This window comes from Loxodonta africana, chromosome 11 (genome assembly GCF_030014295.1).
Source record: "Loxodonta africana isolate mLoxAfr1 chromosome 11, mLoxAfr1.hap2, whole genome shotgun sequence".
Classification (NCBI taxonomy): Eukaryota; Metazoa; Chordata; class Mammalia; order Proboscidea; family Elephantidae; genus Loxodonta; species Loxodonta africana.
Window position 1 is genome coordinate 33,530,521 of NC_087352.1, and position 19,455 is coordinate 33,549,975.

At 45.1% G+C, this 19,455-nt stretch overlaps 1 protein-coding gene across 2 annotated transcripts in view; it reads right to left on the reverse strand.

The window, feature by feature from the left end:
• Positions 1–765: 765 nt before the first annotated feature.
• Positions 766–19,455, reverse strand: part of ZNF407 (zinc finger protein 407) — a 482,381-nt gene continuing 463,691 nt past the window's right edge. The window contains exon 9 of one of the 2 annotated variants that reach the window (XM_003406691.4): positions 766–3,233. In XM_003406691.4, coding sequence (XP_003406739.2) covers positions 1,882–3,233 — 1,352 coding nt within the window. In that variant the 3' untranslated portion in view covers positions 766–1,881. The remainder of the gene's footprint in view (positions 3,234–19,455) is intronic. The other variant, XR_010323432.1, reaches the window with a different exon arrangement.

Sequence of the window (19,455 nt, forward strand, 5' to 3'; positions counted from 1 at the left end):
GGTAAACTGCAGCATGTCAGTGTCAACAGCCTGTACAGCAGCAGAAAGGTTAGCCCTACAGGACCCAGCACCATCAGGAATTAGCATCCAGTGGCAAGACCACTGGGCGCCGCGGACGGCGGAGATGATCAGGAAGAAATATTTCCACAGAAAAAAACATTCCTTTTTTTATGAAACATGTATGAGACGCTTGGAGAGGGCCATCATTTTGTAAAGGTCACCTTTATGCTGATAACAAACGGGAGTTGGTCCTGTCACTGTTTGCGGGAGACAGTGCTGAAGAAGAAGTGAGGAGCCCTGCCATTTTGAAAGAAACATGAGCAAGTCAGATTCAGCTAATTATGAAGCGCGTTGTCAAACTTGAAATCCTGCCTTTTATTTCTTTGGAGGGGTGGCTGTCGAGAGGGAAACGCCCTGGAGTGGCCAGAACTCAGAGCAGGGAGGGGATGCTCAGGAAAGGGCAGTGGTCCAGCTCTCCGTGAGCTCTGCCTGTGAGGGTTCCTCGGGAAGGCATCCCAGAAGGCACTTGTTTAAACAAAGAAGGTGCCGTTGCCTTCCCCTTCGCTCTCAGGTCCATTCTCCAGGGCTTGTACTAACTGTGATAGAAGGTGTTACTGTCACCCCGAAGCAGCCTGGGCCACCCCCAAACCTGCAGGAAACAGTACGAAGACACAGAGATGCAGGCCAGAGGTCAGAATCCTCTGAAAACAGAAAGCACCACGTTCTGCAGTTCTCACAGCAGCCAACCGTCAGCTGCCGGAAATAAAACAGCATCACGGTCGCTTTTAATGCTATAATTTTATTTAAAAGAAAACAGACAGAACAAAAACAACCTTAGCATTTGGGGGAGGCCATCATTTTACAATTTTGAAAGAGAAATAAAGAGCAATTGTGTCAAGAAACAAATTACTGGAACATAAACTTGCATTCAACAGTTGCCATAAATCCACAACCAAATACAGATAACCCTGGCCAAAGCAATGGTTACAGGGTCACGTTTTTCTATTTGCTAATGTTCGAGGTCGGATTTTTTATATTGACATGAATCACTAGTAAATCCTGCAAAAAATGACATCAATGTGAACAACTGTTATAAAAAGCAAAATATTGATATGAACGATATCTTCCAGAATGCATATTTCATATATAGACTCTATCGCATGAAACGGAGACAAAATTTGAAGCATATCGGGTTGTCTTAACCAAGGTGTACTTAAAGTGAATATAAACTTCAAGGCTTTTCTTAACCACAGGCTTAAAAAGATTTGTTTTATGCAGAATGCAACCAGGGCCCAAAACACCGAAATGTGGGCGAGAGGAAACGTACATGAAGTGAACTGGCTGCTGCCTTTGGTCTGGGACGCTGGGATCCTAAAGTTTCAAAAACAAAACAAAACAAACAAAAAGAATGGAAGTTAACTGCTTCAAGACAATAATAACTGTAGCTCAATTTTTAACCAAATGAGTAGTAAACTGTTAAAACAGCTGTATGCCAGATCTTAAGAGCAGACCTGTCTCAAGCCACGTGATACATTTTTTTTTTCACCACTAGGGCACAATCTTTTGATAACTGAAATGGGAAAACATTTGTGGAAAAACAAGACAGAACGAACAGAAAAAACACAATGGATAGACCAGCGGGAACAGGCCATTCACCAAAGAACCAAGACGGCGAGCAGAAGTTGGAGCAGGGCTGCCCTCAGTGCCCCTCTGCGCTCCATGTGTATCCTCAGCTGCAGCTCTTCACCCCGAGGGCAACCTGGTTCGCGTCTGCAGGAGGCCACCTCAACCAGGAGGCTTCTCAGGTCAGTCCCGGGAGCGTGCCTCCCTCAGTGTGCTGGGTCTCCACGCCTGCTCCGGTCAGCGCCAGAAGGCCGTGCCCTATGCTTCCTGAAGTTCGGAACTTTCTCTTTGGCCCTGGATCACTGCCGCTGCTGCTGGGGAGCCGCCTTGTGTGTAGATGACCATGCTCGTCAGCTGTTCTGCCCCCTCTGGGGCCGCAGCGTCTCCACTCAGAGCACCCCCGGCCTGCAGGACCTCCGGGGGGCCAGCCGTCTCGATCACTGTGTGCGAATACACACCTGCCTCGTCCTGCACCCCCGGCGGCAGCTCGGTCACGATGTAGTGCGTGGCCCCCTCGGGGAAGCCGCCGCCGGACTCCTGGACCATGGCCTGGACTAGCTCCTCGGTCACAATGATCTGCGAGATTTCACCGTCCGACTCGACCAGGTCCATGTGTTCGCCTGGCATCCGCAGGCCACGGGCCTCCGCCTCCTGCATGATGACCTGCGAGCCCTCCCGGGCCACCATGTGCACGGTGCCTTCCTCGTTGACGATGACCTGGGTGACGCCCTCATGGATGAGCTGGTCGGCGGCAGCCGAGTCACAGACAGTGAACTGCAGCACGCCCTGGACCACCTTCTTGAAGGCCACCTGTGCTCTCTCCTGGGAGGCGAGGAGGGCCGAGGGCCGGACCACCTGGGTCACCACTTCCATGGGCTCCAGCTCGGCCGGGCTCCCTTGGATGTCCGGAAACAGCGGGAGCTCGGGAGCCTCGGGGCCGATGGGGGCGGGCAGCGCCTCCTGGCCGGGCACCTGGATCAGCATGTCCCTGTGGCTGCACCTGCTCTTCTCCTCGAAGCCAGTCCGACTCTCCACCTCTCCTAGCTCGGAGACGGCACAGAGCAGTGCGTCCAGGGCAGAGGAGGAGTCTGGGGGTGCAATGCCAGCCTCAGCGAGGCTCACCATTTCCTGTTTGGTCACCTGCTGTAGGACAGTCCCGCTGGCGCCGAGGGGCTCCTCCATGTCACTGCCTTCCATCGGGCCTCTGACCACCACCACCTGTGTTGCGCCCTCTGCCAGCTGCTCTGGGAGGAGCTGGCTGGGCACCACACTGCCCACGTGCGGCCCACTCTGACTGGTGGCAATGACCTGGCCGTCCTCGCTGATGTGCAGCACCCGTGCCACCTGACCGGCCATCGCCAGGGTCTGCAGGGTGGCGGCGGCGGTCTCCTCCACCGAGGCGTCGATGGCAAACTCCCCGTCGTAGCCCTGGATGATGATGACCTGCTGGACCTGCTCGGCCGCTGGCACCGGCCGTTTGCTGCTCCGTAGGGGCTTGTCCTTGACGGGGGCCTCATCCGCCAGGGCGGCTGCAGTGAAGGGGCTGTCCGTCTCCACAAAGGCTGCGCCCTGCCCCTTCAGTCGGCACTCGTAGGACTTGGAGACGATGCCTATGGGAGACAGTGACCAGTTAGCACTTAGCAACATGACTTCAGGCTTAACAGTTAGTTCTCCTGTGGAAGCTTTGAACCTGACAGATGCTGCTGTGAACCACTACCCACCAAACCCCGGGACTGGCCACTGAGGGCATCCCTTCAATGGTGTGTGCTTTCCTGTGCTCCTGGTCTGTCTGTCCAATTACAACCCTGACCAGCACCATTTCCTTCCCATTCTGAGGGGAGGAACGTGGTCACCTCCCGCCCCGCCCCACATACTGTTGTTTCTAACAAGAGAATCAGCAAACGGTAGCAGATGCAGCTTAGTAAGTAGTCAACATCAGTAACTTCTAACCCAAAGGAAATATTTTTTAATGTTCAAATATTATATCCGGTACATTTATTTATTCAGCGAAAGCCTTGCACACTAAATTCAAACAACACAGGCCTCCAATAAACACAGCTGCAAGAGTTTACTGCAACAACTATGTCTCGAGTGTCCATGATGTGAGCACTAACCCAGGTGTGGAGGTAGCCACCTGCCCTGGTGTGTCCCCAGGGTGACCGCGTGCTGTATTTGCTGGGCCCTGGGAGCACAGACACACACGCAGTCTCTCCCAGGCGCAGGTTCAGGAGAGGTGGAGCGGGCAGCGCTAACAAGAGCTCTGAGAGCAGGACTCCGCCTTGTTCTGCTGTGTCGACCCAAGTTTAGCAAAGTGCCAGGCATGCAGTAAACCTCTAACAAGTATGTTTGTCGAATGACTTAACTATTACGTACGGTGGTAAGTACTACAAAAGAGACAGGAGCAATAAATTCAGGCCACAGGAAAGAATATTTAGGGAAGGATCCAGAAAAGAAACAACTTCTGACCCCGTATTGAGGGTTGGGGCTTTTCCAGCACTTGCTGGATAGGCAGGTGGAGAAGAAGGCTCCCAGCCCAAGCAATGGCCAGGCTTGCTGGACGTGAGGGGTCTGGTAACTGAATCTCTGCTGTGGCTGAAGGCTTAGGCTCTGGGGATGAGACAGTTTGTTTGGCTCAGGCTGTCTGAGGCCTTACACACCAGGCAGAAGCAGTATCTGTGGACGGAGGAAACGGATGAATGTGCTTAAGCAGAAAGATGAATTGAACACATCGGTTTTAGAACTATAACAGAAGGTATGGAATGCATCATCTTAAATGCTAGCCCCACATCTAAAACAGTGGGTGTTTTAGAAAATACCATGGTAAGGCCCTTGGACATGGACATTTTCAAAGATAGGGCCAATAAAGAGAGATGGTTAGACCACTGTGTGTGAGACAAGGGAAGAGATAGCAGAAACAGGAACCAAGGCAGGAGAGGGGGAGAAGAGCGGAAAGCAGGGGTGTGGGGAGGAACCAGTGGGAATTCCTTGGCCCCGGGGTGCTGCAGACACCTAAGAGCAGCTAGCGGTGTCTGCCCACCACAGGTCCCTTGTCACCTCCCTCAGTGTTATTGTGGTATGGGTCAGTGTTCGTTTGCTTGTTTTTAATAACTTGAAAGGACAAAATAGAACTGAAAATGGTCATCTTTATTTTCATAAAGAGGCTGACTCTTTCAAACAGAGTTTCTATTTTCTTTTCCCATCAGTTTTCTCATCGTCATCTCCTGCCCTCCTGAATGGAGCATGGTCTGGACTGAGTATTCCTACTTGACCGGGCTTTGGAGACATCTCAATAGCAGCCACATTGCAAAAAAATAGTCTGTTTTACTCTCTTTAATGCAGATCAGTTTTTGAAAGTGTACTTTATCCTTATCCCCTTTCAAATGAAGGATCAAGAGTTGTTAGAAATTCTGAATCGCTACTATCCCTATAGGGTTGCTATGAGTCGGAATCGACTCAACGGCACTGGGTTTTTTTCTGGGACCATCCCTTATGAATAAGGAGGACACTTTTGCTGACCACTCTGGTGCTGTCCATAAGAAGCATTTTTTTCCATAGCTACTCTGAAAGCACCAACTCCAACAAGCATGCCCTCCATGGTGACACTCTCTCACGTGTCATTCCACAGAAGCTATTACAATGCCTTTACTGACAGCACGTCCAGGTTCACCCCCACAGGGTATGACAAGGTCCCCGGTTTGAAATTACATGTTAAGTTTTGCATGTGAATGCAAACTCCTGGGCCCATTCTGCATGTGCTGGTGTAAACTGTTAGATGTTCTGCTTTTACTTGTTCAATAATCACAATTCGCATCAAGTTATACCAACTTCTCTATGTTAACTTGCAAAGCCAAAGGGGAGCCTCAAACTATGAAAGGGTAAGCTAACAGCTGATACTAAAGGCCTCTGGGTGCACTTGCTAGCCCTCTCAAGCTCATCAGTGTTCTTTGGCCTCTAAAGGCTCTGATTCCTACTAAAAAAGTAAAATATATAAATAACCCACCTTTTTTAAAGAAAGATATTAGGACCAATTAACATTTATTCTTTCTCATGGAACTCTATAGCATGAATCTTACAAAGATTACAGCGTCCTAGAACCTCAGGCCAAGAAAAGGCCTGTGGGGTCAACCAGGACGGTCCCCTACCAGCAGGGCCTCCATTTGTTCACTCAACAGGCACTGAACCCTAGGATGAGCCTGGCCCTGTGCTGGTGCTTGAATGTAGTCGGGGGCAAACAAGACCTGGCCTCACTCTCAGGGACTGACCAGAAGTAACCATCTCCTCTCTCAAGAGGGGAGTCCATAATGTCAATGATTCTAGCTAAACCAGTTACCTAACTATAGTACCTTGGTCTTCTCTTATCTCCCCCTCCAACCGCAACTGAGAAGGAGAACAATTAGGTGCCCCTACCAGCCAGATCAGTGACTGCTTCCCTCAGCAAGCACTTGCTAAGTGCCTCACCTGACTGCTTGGTAGAGGCTGTGGGACGTAGACCCTGAGGGGGCATGGAGACTTCCTAAAGGCTATGTATGGAGAGTGTGAGGGCATCAGGCACTAGGCCCTCAGACCCAGTGCTTTTAAATGGGTCTGCTGGAGAATGCTCCTCTGTGGAAGTCTCCATCCCTTCTTCCCCATCACAATCTCTCATTTTACCAAAGAAAAGCACACCTTCACCTACCCTGGACCCAGGTTAAAGCACATAGATCCTAGAAGAAAAGGATGAATCACTGTCAATCAGCTTTAACCTAACCTCATGGTTACCATGTGAACTGGAATCCTCCATAGATCCTCTCTCCTCAGTGAGGTCAGAATTGGGCTCAGTGCATGAGCAGAGCAGCCTCATAAGAGCAGCACTCCTCAGAGATCCTGTTTTCATACCTCAGTGTATGCCAGAATCAGCTGGCTGATGCTGCTGATCCCTGCTCAACGTGCCATGTACACTAGGACCTCCGGATCTCTGTCTACTCTACTGCCACATTTTGCCTCTTGCATGCTTGCAATTTTGCCCCCACACCCTGCTTCTCTACCCATGAGACAACGTCCTGCTTGCCTTCATTACATGCTGAACTTGACCCAGTTTTGTTTCTCCATTCTCTAATTTCAAGGTCATTTTCAGTCTAATCCAGCTTTTGGAAAAAAAAAAAAAAATCGGACCCTGGACACAAAAACGAAGCAGGCAGCCTCCAAATCATTTCCCCTCCATTAGTTATAGAAGAGGACATACTGCCATTGCCTTAAAAAAAAAAAAAAAGGCAAGAGAAACTACGGTAGTTGCAAAGAAAGAACAAACGTCTTATTCTTAGGTAGCCTCTGGAAGAAATGCTACATGTTTGAGCCCAAGCAATCCTGTTCTTTCTTCTCTGCAATTGGCTGGAAAATCTCTTGGGTGTAGAATTATCCTCTGAAACCTTGCAGCACTGATAATTATGCTATTCTGAACTACTTACTGAATTTATTTGAATCCAGAGGTGGGTTAAGCCACTTCCAGACCATTAAAGTAAACTACGTGGGTAAATAGTGCTGTCACTAAGGGGTTGATGAAGCTTAACACCACCAACATCTTAACCTCAGCTCAGTGCAGCCCCAGCTCTTCCATCACAGTTCATAAATGCGGCTGCAGGTCCATCTTTTGATTCAGCAATTTAATAACTTCGAGTGCTGTCAGTACTGCTTTGAAAAATAGCACCTATAAAATGTAACAGCCTCAATCAGATTGAAAAAGATTCACCCACTGAAGATTCCTCCATTTCAGCCATAATGAATTAATGTTGAGCTATGTAGAAGTTCAAGTGTCATTTAAACTAATGTGAATCTCTACTGCAACTTTAAACTTTAAATTTACTGGGCACATCAACTTCAATTTTTGAGATCTTTCTAGTAAATATGAACTGTAGCGCTCACCAATGCAAAAGGCCAACTGGACAAGACATCTGGAAAACAAGGGCGTCTGAGGACAGGTCTTATCCTTAACTGCGTGGTCACTGGCATAGCTCTACGACTCCACACCTCTTTAATGGAACTCTGATGCCCAACATACCATTTGTATTGTACTTGATGGTATTTAGAGACAACGTTAGATTTCAGTACAATGATAGCAGCAAATCAGCGTGCCTCACTTCAGTGTCTTTGGGATCTGCTTCCACTAGGACAATAAGCAGCTTTGTGCAGAAGGTGCAAAGGACGTTAAAATGGAGCCTAGTGCCTGTTTATGGGATCCCAACTTACTGCTCATTGGCTTTCATGACTGTAAAGATATTATCCTCCCTTCCCATTGCTAAATGCATTCCAAGTTTACAACTCAGTTGGTATAAAAAGGTTTTTTGGGGGTTTGAGGATTTGTTTTCAGGGAAATGATTTTTAATTAGCTCACTTTTTCCAGAGTATCATTATAAAGCTGCAGCTTCTCCTTATTTGTCCTTTCTAAAGTGAATGTCTCCGGAGCTGGAAACCACAAACTCCGTGGCGCAGGGATGGAGGGGTTAAGTGGTAGAGACTCACACTCCCCAAAACCTTGCTAATGGCTCTGTTTTGCTGTCAGCTGTGCTTCTGGGAAGCTACAAATAGGGTTTAGTACCTGATGACTTCCTTTTTTGTGTGTGTGTTATTCCTTGGTTACTGTCATCATTTTTTCTCACAAAATAAATACCTTATGCTTTTGTTAAGCTTACATTTAATTAAAATGTACAGAATTTGTGCAGTAAACTCGAATGAAACAAATAAAACAAGGGCCCCCTCTCTTGAAGGCATACGTTGTGAATGAAAAATGTCATTACAGACTAAAAAATTTTGCAGTAAACAGGGCCTACAGAGAGAAGTTTCCCCTGTAATGACATCCATAAAATACACAAATGGCACTTTTAGTACCATCCTGAATATGGCATTTTCTGTGCTCTACACACAATCTAAATGGTTTGATCATAGAGCATAATACTCCATTGGGTTTATAGAACAATCAATGTTCCATAAAATGATGTATTTATCCAATAGTAGGCTCAGCAGTTACTGGCGTATGACATTGTAGGACCTGGCTTTGTACTCTTCAGCAGCGTACACGGCGGCTGTAAAACTTATCTAACACTACTTCAACAACTTCATCTCATCTGTGTCAAGTAATTTGTTGAAGCCTCAGCTTGGTTTAAAAAAAACCTGTAATAAAAATTCATAGAATTTTCAAGAGAATGAAAGCTGATGACAATAGAAAGGTCACACTGTGTCTCCACTAAAGGGGTCAAAGGTGGCCAGCAGTTCCAAAACTGAAAGTAGATTTCATGCATCGTGTAGCAGATAAAGATGGCATTAAAGAGACTTGTCGTGGAGCAAAATGTCTAATGCTGTAAAAAAGCCAGGGCTAGTATTATATGTAAACCAGTTTGTTGCTAGCAGCCAGTATTGACTTTAAATTTCTAAGCTTCTCCTGAAATTGCATTAAATGTTTATACCCTGCCAGGCTAAATCTCTGACGTTGCTAGTGTTTTACATTTTATATTTTGGTAGGACACTAAACTTGAAAAAACTGGTCTGGTTCATTGTCACAATTAAAGCACCTAGAATATGATGTGATTAAAAAATGATACTTTCCATGTGAAATTCTGGGACACACATGACATTGTGGTTCTTAGCCACATACAATTTTTCTCAACTTCAATTTTAAGATGTAATTTTAACAAGAATGTTAAGAAATCATACTTAACGTCTATTAAAATGAAACAATATTAACAGATTATGCTAATAAATTAGAGCCATATTTTAATGTCACAAAAGCTTATAAGTTTCTCAAGTGAAAGCAGGAAAAATGACAAATTAAAATTCAATGAAATATAACCTTTTAGAAATTTCAAAGCAGGGAATAAATTATTCTTGCAATAGCCGTCACCAATAGTTTAGCCAGTCAAATCGATACCAATAATTGCTCTATAATTTATTCATTTCAAGGACAATAATAATTACCTGGGAGTACTGCAGGATGCTCTATGACAGAGCTCACATTCAACTCTGGCTTTGAATAACTGAACACCTTCCACGTGAACACGGGTACTTGCTATGAGTGCTCTGACTTTAAAGTATCTGACACACAAAACAGTATGAACTTCTGCAAGTTCCTGAAGGAAGAACTCAAGTGGCTTCGTAACTTGCCCAGGACCAAACAAAGAGTATCACTGTGCCATAATAATGACAACACGGGTTAGAGTGACCTCTTAGTCTTATATGCCAAGAATGAAATGACGATATATCCATTTTTTTTTCAGAGAACAAAAGTTGGTCAATGCTTCGTGTCTCTCCATTATTTTCAAGGATCAGAAACTGCATCCTGGTCAGTGTTGTTAAAATTAACACAAAATTAAAAGTAATTAGGTGTTTTGAGATGTAAAATTAATGATTGCTAGTCTTTGCAATGCTTGTTCAATACAACAGCTACACTGGTGAGGTTTATTTCAGAGCACAGACTTGTTTGGGTCATTTTAAAACCGAAGCTGATATGAGTTGGCCTAGGGATGTACTAAATATATCATGACATGATCACTAAAAAGCATTATGGCACATATCTGCTTTATATCACATAATGGCATATGCTGAAGAATTACAGTAAACATCATTGCTTTGTCCTCAATTCCATGAAGGCCATTGTTTTACAAGACGAGATCAGGAAAATTACCTTTTTTTTTTTTTTAATGAAAAATTAACTGAAAGCCATATCATTTCTGAGGAACTCTTTCACATAAATCCAACTTCACAATTTCATAAATTACACATGTCACTCTTAATAAAGGAGTACTGACAACCAACGAGGACACAGATTTAAGCAACAAAAGTTTTAGCCCTTTTTTCTTAATTTTCTTTAGTACTACATTTAGCATTGGTAGCAAGAGAAGATAATCCTATAAGACCCCTAAAAAGAATTTTAGAATATTCAGAAAAACCTAGGAATATATTTAACCTCAAGTTGGAAATACATAATCTTCCAGGTTCGAACTTCACCAAGAATAGTCTCCATGGGCCTAAATATTTCCATGGTCACTGAAGAGTGACAAAGAATAAAAGACAATATTTTACCTCTAAAGTCACAAACCCTAAGAAATGTTGTATTATATCAGACCCTTAGGTATATATTATCATTTTCATGCATGAAGATCTAGCAGTAATGGGAGTTATGCACACAAATCTCACTCAGTAAGATAAGGCTGTGTCCTTTGAGGTTATCTTGACAGGCTTTTTGGGAGAGGTAGGCAGGGGAGGGGGAGTGGTTAACTGTTTCTCTACTGTTGCAGAAGCTATATGGTCAGGACGCAGCAGCCATGGGACTCTGGGAATGGGACTCAGGCGACAGAAGCATGTCATCGTGCCTCCCTGAGTTAGACTAAACTGAAGTTAGACTGGGAAGTGCGCAGATCTTGTCATTTACCCACTTCTTAAAAACAGCCACTTGAGCAGAAGGTGCTCAAATGTCTCACATCCCACTTGGAACCAGGCAGGGAAGTGGTTGAAGAGCTTCTTTGCAGGTATCAAAGACAATGTGAGGCGTACAAGGCACACCTGTCTCCCTGATCAGGTGTCAGGTGTGCCCTGGGCCACACCAGGAAGGGGCAGCATCTGTCCCGGATGCTACTCTGACGTCCCTTTCAGCACTGGTACTTCCCCAAGGCACCCAACCCTCATCATCCTCCTCTCAGTTACATTCACCTGTGCTGGCGATAACAGTTGATAAGAGGCAGACTGTGCCCTTCCAATGTGTGCATTTTGGGGGTACTCTGGAGGCCTCAAGGAGAATGGTGGAATTTAAGGCCCATGGTGGAGGACAAGGATGGGGGTCTTCCCGAAGACCTTCAGGGTAGACTGGTGCGGTTGCCTGACCTGCTTCCTGCCAGGCTGGCTCTGTCTGCACTAAGATGGTGACTCACACTACTGCATGATGGAATCAGAAAATCAGGAAGCCCCAAGGCATCCCTAAACTAAAACCCGTTGCCGTAGAGTCAATTCCAACTCACAGCGACCCTATGGGTCAGGGTAGGCTTGCCCCCATTGAGTTTCCAAGGAGCGGCTGGTGGATTTGAACTGCTGACCTTTTGGTTAGCAGCCGTAGCTCTTAAACACTGCGCCACCAAGGCCCCAAAATGTCCCTAAATGTCCTCATTAGGAGGCAAGGCCTACTTGTCAAAAGTTGTACACATTATACCCACTTTAAAAGGTAAAATTATGCAACAAGTCATCTAGCCAATGTCATTAGACAGTACATCAAGTACCCCTCAAACAAGGCTCATTTTAAAAGGCAGATTCAGCTTGTCTCCCTTTGTTTTTCTGGCCAGGCCTATAAAAAGATCACATTCACATTTGTAGTCATGTTTATATTTCCCTTACATCATAGAATCTTCATATCTTTCCCAAGGAAATTAGATGAAATAGACATTTGTCTTCATCGCAGACACTTTTGCATGTAAGGTAAAAAGCAAACCGCTCTTCGGTAATGGCACAGGGGCACCATTAAAACCAGATTTACAGTAAACACAACCTGCAGCTGGGTAAAACACTAACTGTTAGTATTTTAATTATCAGCAAAGCTTTCGGAGGTCTAACATCTGCTCGTAGCCAAATGACAGCAGCTGCTGGTGTATACTTAGAACAATGCGAGCTTCTTCTCTAAATATGAAAATGAATCAGGGGTCTGGGCACATTGCTGCCATTTCCTCTTATGCTGGCTACATCTGTAAGGGTACCCTGAGGCTGGGGGGGCACTGGGATGAGACTCAAAGACACACAACAATGTGAGGCTGAAAAAGGAGAAGATTCAGAGGTCAGATGTAGCTGCAAACGTAGCCAATGCCATGGCTGTAAGTCTGATCCCCCACCACTGTCCAGGTGCCCTAGGGCAAGGCCTCGGGGAGGGCCCCTGACAGTGATCAGAAGACATTCACGTCTCTGAGAAAAAGAGTGGACCGTGCTGTTGACCCTGTCTGCAGACGACCCCATCTGGTTCTAGGGAGAAAGTGCATTGTCGTGGGTGATGCGTGTTGGGTCACCCACGCCGTGAACCAATTTAGTGTCTTTCTATTAACCAGTGAACACCCCAATCCTTATTTCAACCATTTTCCTGACTATCTAAGGTAAATACCTATTTTAAAATTGCTTGGGCCTTAGAGAATGATATACGCCTGGGCTAATAAAGCTTTAAAACTGATTTTTAAAGAAATCAAACAAAAAACAAATTATGAGGTCATATCCTTGCTTTGAAAGGAGCGGAATGAATAAAAACAAACCTACAAACAAAACGTGTAGTAAAATGCCAGCACATGAAGCCTATGCTTCAAGCGATGCAGTATGCTAACATCAGTGGTTTTTCCCCTCCTCACTGCGCTCGGTGTTTTGAGGGGCGGGGGGAAACAGTGCGAAGCCTGAGTGGGTTCTGGCCCCGGGCCTGACAAGGTACCTATCCCGTTGCACCGTCTTGTGTCACCGTGCACAGGCTCGGGACAGCAGGGACGTCACAGCGCACCAGTGCGCAGGTGGGGACGGCAGACGACAGGTGCATCTGCTGTGTCTGGAGAGAATATTTTTGTGCCATGTTGTCTTTGCACCTATGCCTGCCATATGCAGAGGCCTCTAGCAAACTCTGAAGCGTGCATTTTGAATGGGTAACATGTCTAATGAGGCAACAGTATAGTCCTGGGACAGGGCTGGGAATGGTACCACACACTCAATTCCACCGTGCTGAATGAGGGCAGAGACTTGAAAATGATTATTAGTTCACTAAGGACCTTAAAGGCTTTGTTAAACAGGTGATACTATTTTGCCTATTCATAAACCATGCCCTCCGATAGGCAGGTATGCCTAGCCACCAGCAGGGAGGCATAAAATGCACACAGGTGTGACGGCCACTCCTCAAGGAGGCAAGTAGAAAGAAACAGAGCAGTGAGCACACAGAGACCACACCGAAATGTTCTGTATAAGGAAGGGTTACCACCACATGTAATCAAAACCCAGGAACAGACAGACAGACAGACAGACAGATAGATAGATAGATGATACAGAACTATATAACCTATATTCAGCTTGAGCAGTACTTGTTCATTCTTTCATAGCTGGGGTAGGATATTTAAGGAGTTGTAACAGCTTTAATGGAAACCCTGGTGGCGAAACGGTTAAGACCTATGGCTGCTAACCAAAAGGTTGGCAGTTCGAATCCACTAGGCACTCCACAGGGTTTCCTATGTAATCTTTACAGAAGCAGATTGCCAAATCTTTCTCCTGTGGAGTGGCTGGTGGGTTCCAAGTGCCGACCTTTCAGTTAGCAGCCAGGTGTTTAACCACTGCACCACCAGGGCTCCTAACAACTTGCCTACTAGTGGAATTTTCAGGTTCCTTAAGTGTACACAGGATGAATACACCTAAATATTTTTGTGATATGTCTTATTTATGATCTATTAAATAGGCTTCAGGATAAACCTGATAGAAGTATCTTGTTTGTATTAAAGCTTGTTCGTAGGAAAGTAGACACTTACATCATTCTGAATTGTACATCTCTTTAGTCTGAAAGTCACTCCAGGTTTTAGAGAGAAATTAAGTAGATAGTCTTATAGCCCGTTGTATGCACCTTGAGCCTAGCACACAGAATTGTAATTATTCATAAACATGCTCCTCTCTTCCATTAGACCAAGAGCTCCTGGAGTGCAGGGACTCTGTTCTTTACCACGGCCTCTCCGATGCTTGGTATATAATAGGCCCTGATTAAAGAGAAGATGAGAGCCTTTCTTTACACAAATGTTCATTAGAGAATAAGGGGAGCAGGGATGGACGGTCTTTAAAATAACTTCCAGTTTGCTTCCTGACTCCACAGCGAAGAAGCATCAGTTGGGAGATGACTCTTGATGGGTCCCTTAGATTTCTACGTGTCCGTGAGCAGATGCACTGACTGCTTTGTTCTGTACTATCTTTTCAAGACAGAGATAGCATTTTCTCCAGAGCAAAGGGCAGATTTATGTACTGTCCAGGGTAATAAAAACAAGCCTCACTCTGGGGCAAAGGACAGGGAAGCTTAGTGCTCATAATGAAGACGTGGGCTCCTTAAGCTCAGGGCTCCTTTCCTGCACTGCCACTCCCTGTGTGTACAGGTGTGTCCTGGGCCTCTTGAGGTCACCCTGTGAGAATTTCGAGTCTGGGGACCAGAATAAATGCCAACCTTCTGGCTACTGCTATTGCTGTGACTTATAGTCTTTTGTCTCTGACCCAGTAATCTTGTGTCTTCTGCCAGTAACTATGAACTGTGGCAGGTTAATTTGTTAGTTTGCAAGTTGGATAAAATCTCAGGCCTTTTGTAGTTCTCAACAGTTACCTAAATTCCCTAAATCCTCGTTTCTTCAGCTTTAAAATAGGGATGATAATATTGTCCTAAAGAGTAAATGGCACAGTCCAGGTAAAACGCTTACCACTGTGCCTGACACATCACCTGGTAAGGATTCAGTAAATGCTAGGCTTTATTATTATTCTAAGTATAATGCATTGTAGTTCAGTTCACATCACCTGAAATTTATATGTATTACAACTAATATGTGGATATGTAGAAGAATCTTGTTTGACTAAAATACTTGAAACATATCACATAAGCAACAAATTGAAATTTTCTGGGAACAGATGTAAAGCCCTGCAGTTGGGAGTAAATGAGGTGTTTGGGCAGAATGGAGGGAAGAGGACTTTGGAGCCCAGCTGCCTGTAAGACCAAAAGCACAGAGTTCAGAAAGAGTAAGTGATAATTTAATGGTATATTGGTTAGACCATACTCAGGATGCCACGTTAAGGCTGGGGCTCCACATTTTAAGAGAAATATTGACAAACAGGCATGAACACAAAGAAGAGAAACAAAAACAATTAGGAATGTGAAAATGTATAAACACTGGTTTAAGCATTCAAGTATTTAAATGATTATCAAGTGGAAATGAGGACTGTTAAATTCTACAAGGCTTTTTCTAGACAGCAAACTGGGAACAATAGAGAGGTTATAGGAAGTGGTCTTTGTCTCAGTAATACCGATTAGGAAAAGAAACACAATGCCTTGGTAAGGAGTTTCCTGGTAGTAAAGGCCGGGCAACCACTCTTTTGGGGATATTGCAAAGAGGACTCAGGTCAGGTAAAGGTCTTTTCTGTCCTTGTTAACACTTAGATTCTGATTCTAGATCTACTGAAGCAAGGAGCAGAAGTTCTGATGAATATTCATGAACCTTTCAAGCAGACAATCCAGAAGATTGACACATTTTCAGGGATCTGACAAACAACAGTTTTGCCAGGATATGTTAAGTGGAGCCTTGCCAGAGCAGAAGGCTGAGCTATTTGACATGCAGAGATTCATTCTAGCTCCACGAAGCCAGTCTCAGAGTTCAGCTCATAAACACCACAATGCAATTCTAGAGATGATACTCAGTTCCTCCAAGATCAAGCCAAATGTGAACTTTTTTGGCAATTATCTAGATATTTATGCACTTTTATTTGTTTGCAATTGTATATCATATGACCTGACACTAAGAGCTTGATGAACAACACTCAAAAGAAAATACAATTGACCACAGGTGAATTACACAGAAAGAAGATGAGGTGGCCATGGAAAGATGCCACTCAGGCTTTACTGAGGGAGCACAGCTGACAGATGCTGCCGCTGTGCAGGTGCAGGAGGAGGCCTAGCCTAGGCCCATTCTTGTGAGCAGGGACTTCTCTGAAGGGTGACTGCACCCAATATGATTAGAAAAGAGGATCAGAAAGAGTCTGCATTACGTGGGATGAGCAACAATATTCATTCACAGTCTTACCTCAAAGCTACATTGTCTCCTGCTCTTTGTCATCCTATAGTCTGAAGAGACCTGGACCATCTGGATACCTCACAGAACTAACCCATTATATTGGTGATACCATGTTGATCAGCCAGGACAAGCAAGAGGTGGCTGGTACACTGGAGGACCTGGTAAGACACAGGCACTCCAAAGAATGAAGCTCAGGAAACTGCCGCTTCAGTGCAGGCTTCAGTGGTCCAAGACACAGGGGCCTGTAGAGCTATCTCCTCTAGAATAAAAGACAAACTGCTTCATCTTGCCTCTCCTACCATAAAGAAGGAAGCAGAGTGCCTGTTGGGTCTCTCTGGGCTCTGGAGACAACACATTCCACTCCTAAGAATACTATTTCAGTGCATATATACGTTAGATGACAAGGTGTTGGAGGCATCAGCAGTCAGGGAGGAGGAGGTCCCAGTGTAACATTCACAATGCAGGTCCCGGGATTCTGGAGCCAGACCATGCCACCCCCAGCAGAAAGTGATGCCTTTTGAGAAATAGTTCCTGGCTGTGACAGAGGCAGAAACTTGACCACAGAGCACCCACTGACCAGGCCACCAGACACCCCATTGTGAGATAGGTCCTAATGGACCTGCTGTGCACCCAGAACTGCCTAGAAGAGTTGGTCTCTAGTGGGCTTGCCAAGTCAGAAAGTTGGAAGGGCCCAAAAGGAGTCCGTGTAAGATGGAAACAACACTTGGGGCCAAGCTCCGACAAGGCCAGCGGGCATAAGTTAGTGGCACAAGAAGGCAGCCCTGACTCCTAGCCATGACATGCTGCATCAGGCAACAAACACAAAACGTCAGGGATCTAAGACCAATCCAAAGCAACAAAGTCTTAAAAATGCCTAGGATGAAGATACTTTCAGCCCAGTTCCTTGATAATGGCCTTGTGAAATGTACAATGAAAATTTGCATCTCAAATAACATACCTGGGCATTGAAAGATCCCGAGTCATCAAGAAAAATTGAACAGCATTTTCTATCTGGATGTTACCAAGATACCAAAGCATTTGGCATCCTTCAATGGAATTCAAGGCCAGTGTTGAAACAGTTTTCTAGAACATTCTCAGTTCACCCATCAGACTTTTCCCCAAGTCTCTAGATATGCTGAGGTTTTAGTTCCACTTATATTACTACTTTAAATTTCATGGATGTTCCACTATCAGCTCAGGTATTTAAAATTATTTTTTCAATTATTATTTATTCAACAAATATTAATATTGGAAGCCTTTGAGGACTAAGGTACATCTGACACAAGCCATGGTATTTTCAATCACCCATAGGCATGTGAAAGCTGGACAATGAATAAGAAAGAACAAAGAAGAATTGATGCCTTTGAATTATGATGTTGGTGAAGAATACTGAATACACCGTGGACTGCCAGAGAATGAACAAATCTGCCTTAGAAGAAGAACAGCAAGAATGCTCCTTAGAAGTGAGGATGACAAGACTTCGTCTCATGTACTTTGGACATGTTATCATGTGGGACCAGTCCCTGGTGGAGGACATCATGTTTGGTAAAGTAGAGGGTCAGTAAAAAAGAGGAAGACCCTCAACAAGATGGACTGACACAGTGGCTACAACAATGGGCTCAGGCATAACAATGATTGTGAGGATGGCGCAGGGCCAGGCAGTGTTTGATTTTGTTGTACATAGGGTTGTTATGAGTTGGAACCTACTTGACAGCACCTAACTATAACAACTACATCAACCAGGCAAATACGAATCACTGCCCCAGCTTTTTAAAGATTTAACTAATTTGAAGATATTGGCATGAGAGATAATTACAATAAACAGAATATAAAGTAAGTATAACAACATGCGGAGCCCTGGTGGCACAGTGGTTAAGAGCTTGACTGCTAACCAAAAGGCTGGCAGTCCAAATTCACCAGCCACTCCTTGGAAACCCTATGGGGCAGTTCTACTCTGTCCTATAAGGTTGCTATGAGTCAGAACTGGCTCGATGGCAACCGGTTAGGTTTTTTTTTTAAATAATAATATACAAAAGAAGCCCTCGTGATGCAATGGGTAAAGTGCCCCACCGTTAACTGAAAGGCTGGGGGTTCAAACCCACCAGTGGCTCTGTGGGGGAAAAGACCTGGCGATCTGCTCCATTAAAAATTATAGCTAGGAAATCCTACGGAGCAGTTCTACTTTGTCCTATATGGTTGCTATGAGTCGGAATAGGCTCCATGGCAAAAAACAACAACATAATATACATTCAAAGAGCCATACCTTCAAAGAAAGAACCTCTCACTTGGAGTAGGGTAGGGGATCAGGTAAGTATTCACAGAAGACCTGGCTCTTGAAGGATGAGTAGGAATCCCTCAGGCAGTGAAGAGATAGTGAGAGAAAAAGAGAAACAAACCCCACACTATTCTAAGCACATGCAAAACCCAGCAAGCAGGTTGGCTTGGCTGAAAAATCTCAGCACTGATAGTGAAAAGGTGTCAAGTCAGGTAATGCTCAGAGGTTTGGACTTGGGTATCTCATGGTAACAGAAAAGCCCATGAAGAAATTCAAGCAAGGAAATAACCTGATCAAATTTACATTTCAGGAAGGTCATGATGGTGACAGTACAAAGGATTGTTTATGGTGACAGATTTTTGTTGTTGTTAGGTACCCTCCAGTTGGTTCCGACTCATAGTGACCCTATGTACAAAAGAAGGAAACACTGAGAGATTAAAGGTAAAGGATTTATCCTGGAGGCTCCTGAAACAGCCCAAGTGAAACAGACTAAAAGAAGAGGAGGCATAAGGGTTTCAGTGGGGGCAGGAAAGGGGAAGAAATCAGAGGGACAGCTGGTCCAGAAAGGAGAGTGGGCTACTGGGCCTTTACCCAGGAGAGGAGGTACAGGGAGGGGAGTGGACTACCAGACACGGGGAGTGGGGAAGGGAAGAAGGTGTTGAGTACAGTTTGAGATATTGTCGGCTTGTCCACCTTCTGTTGTGGAGATAAATTGGGTGGGAGGCAGGGGCCAGGAAGGAGGGGAGTGAAGAGAGGTGGCGAGGAAGAAAAAAGAAGGCGTGC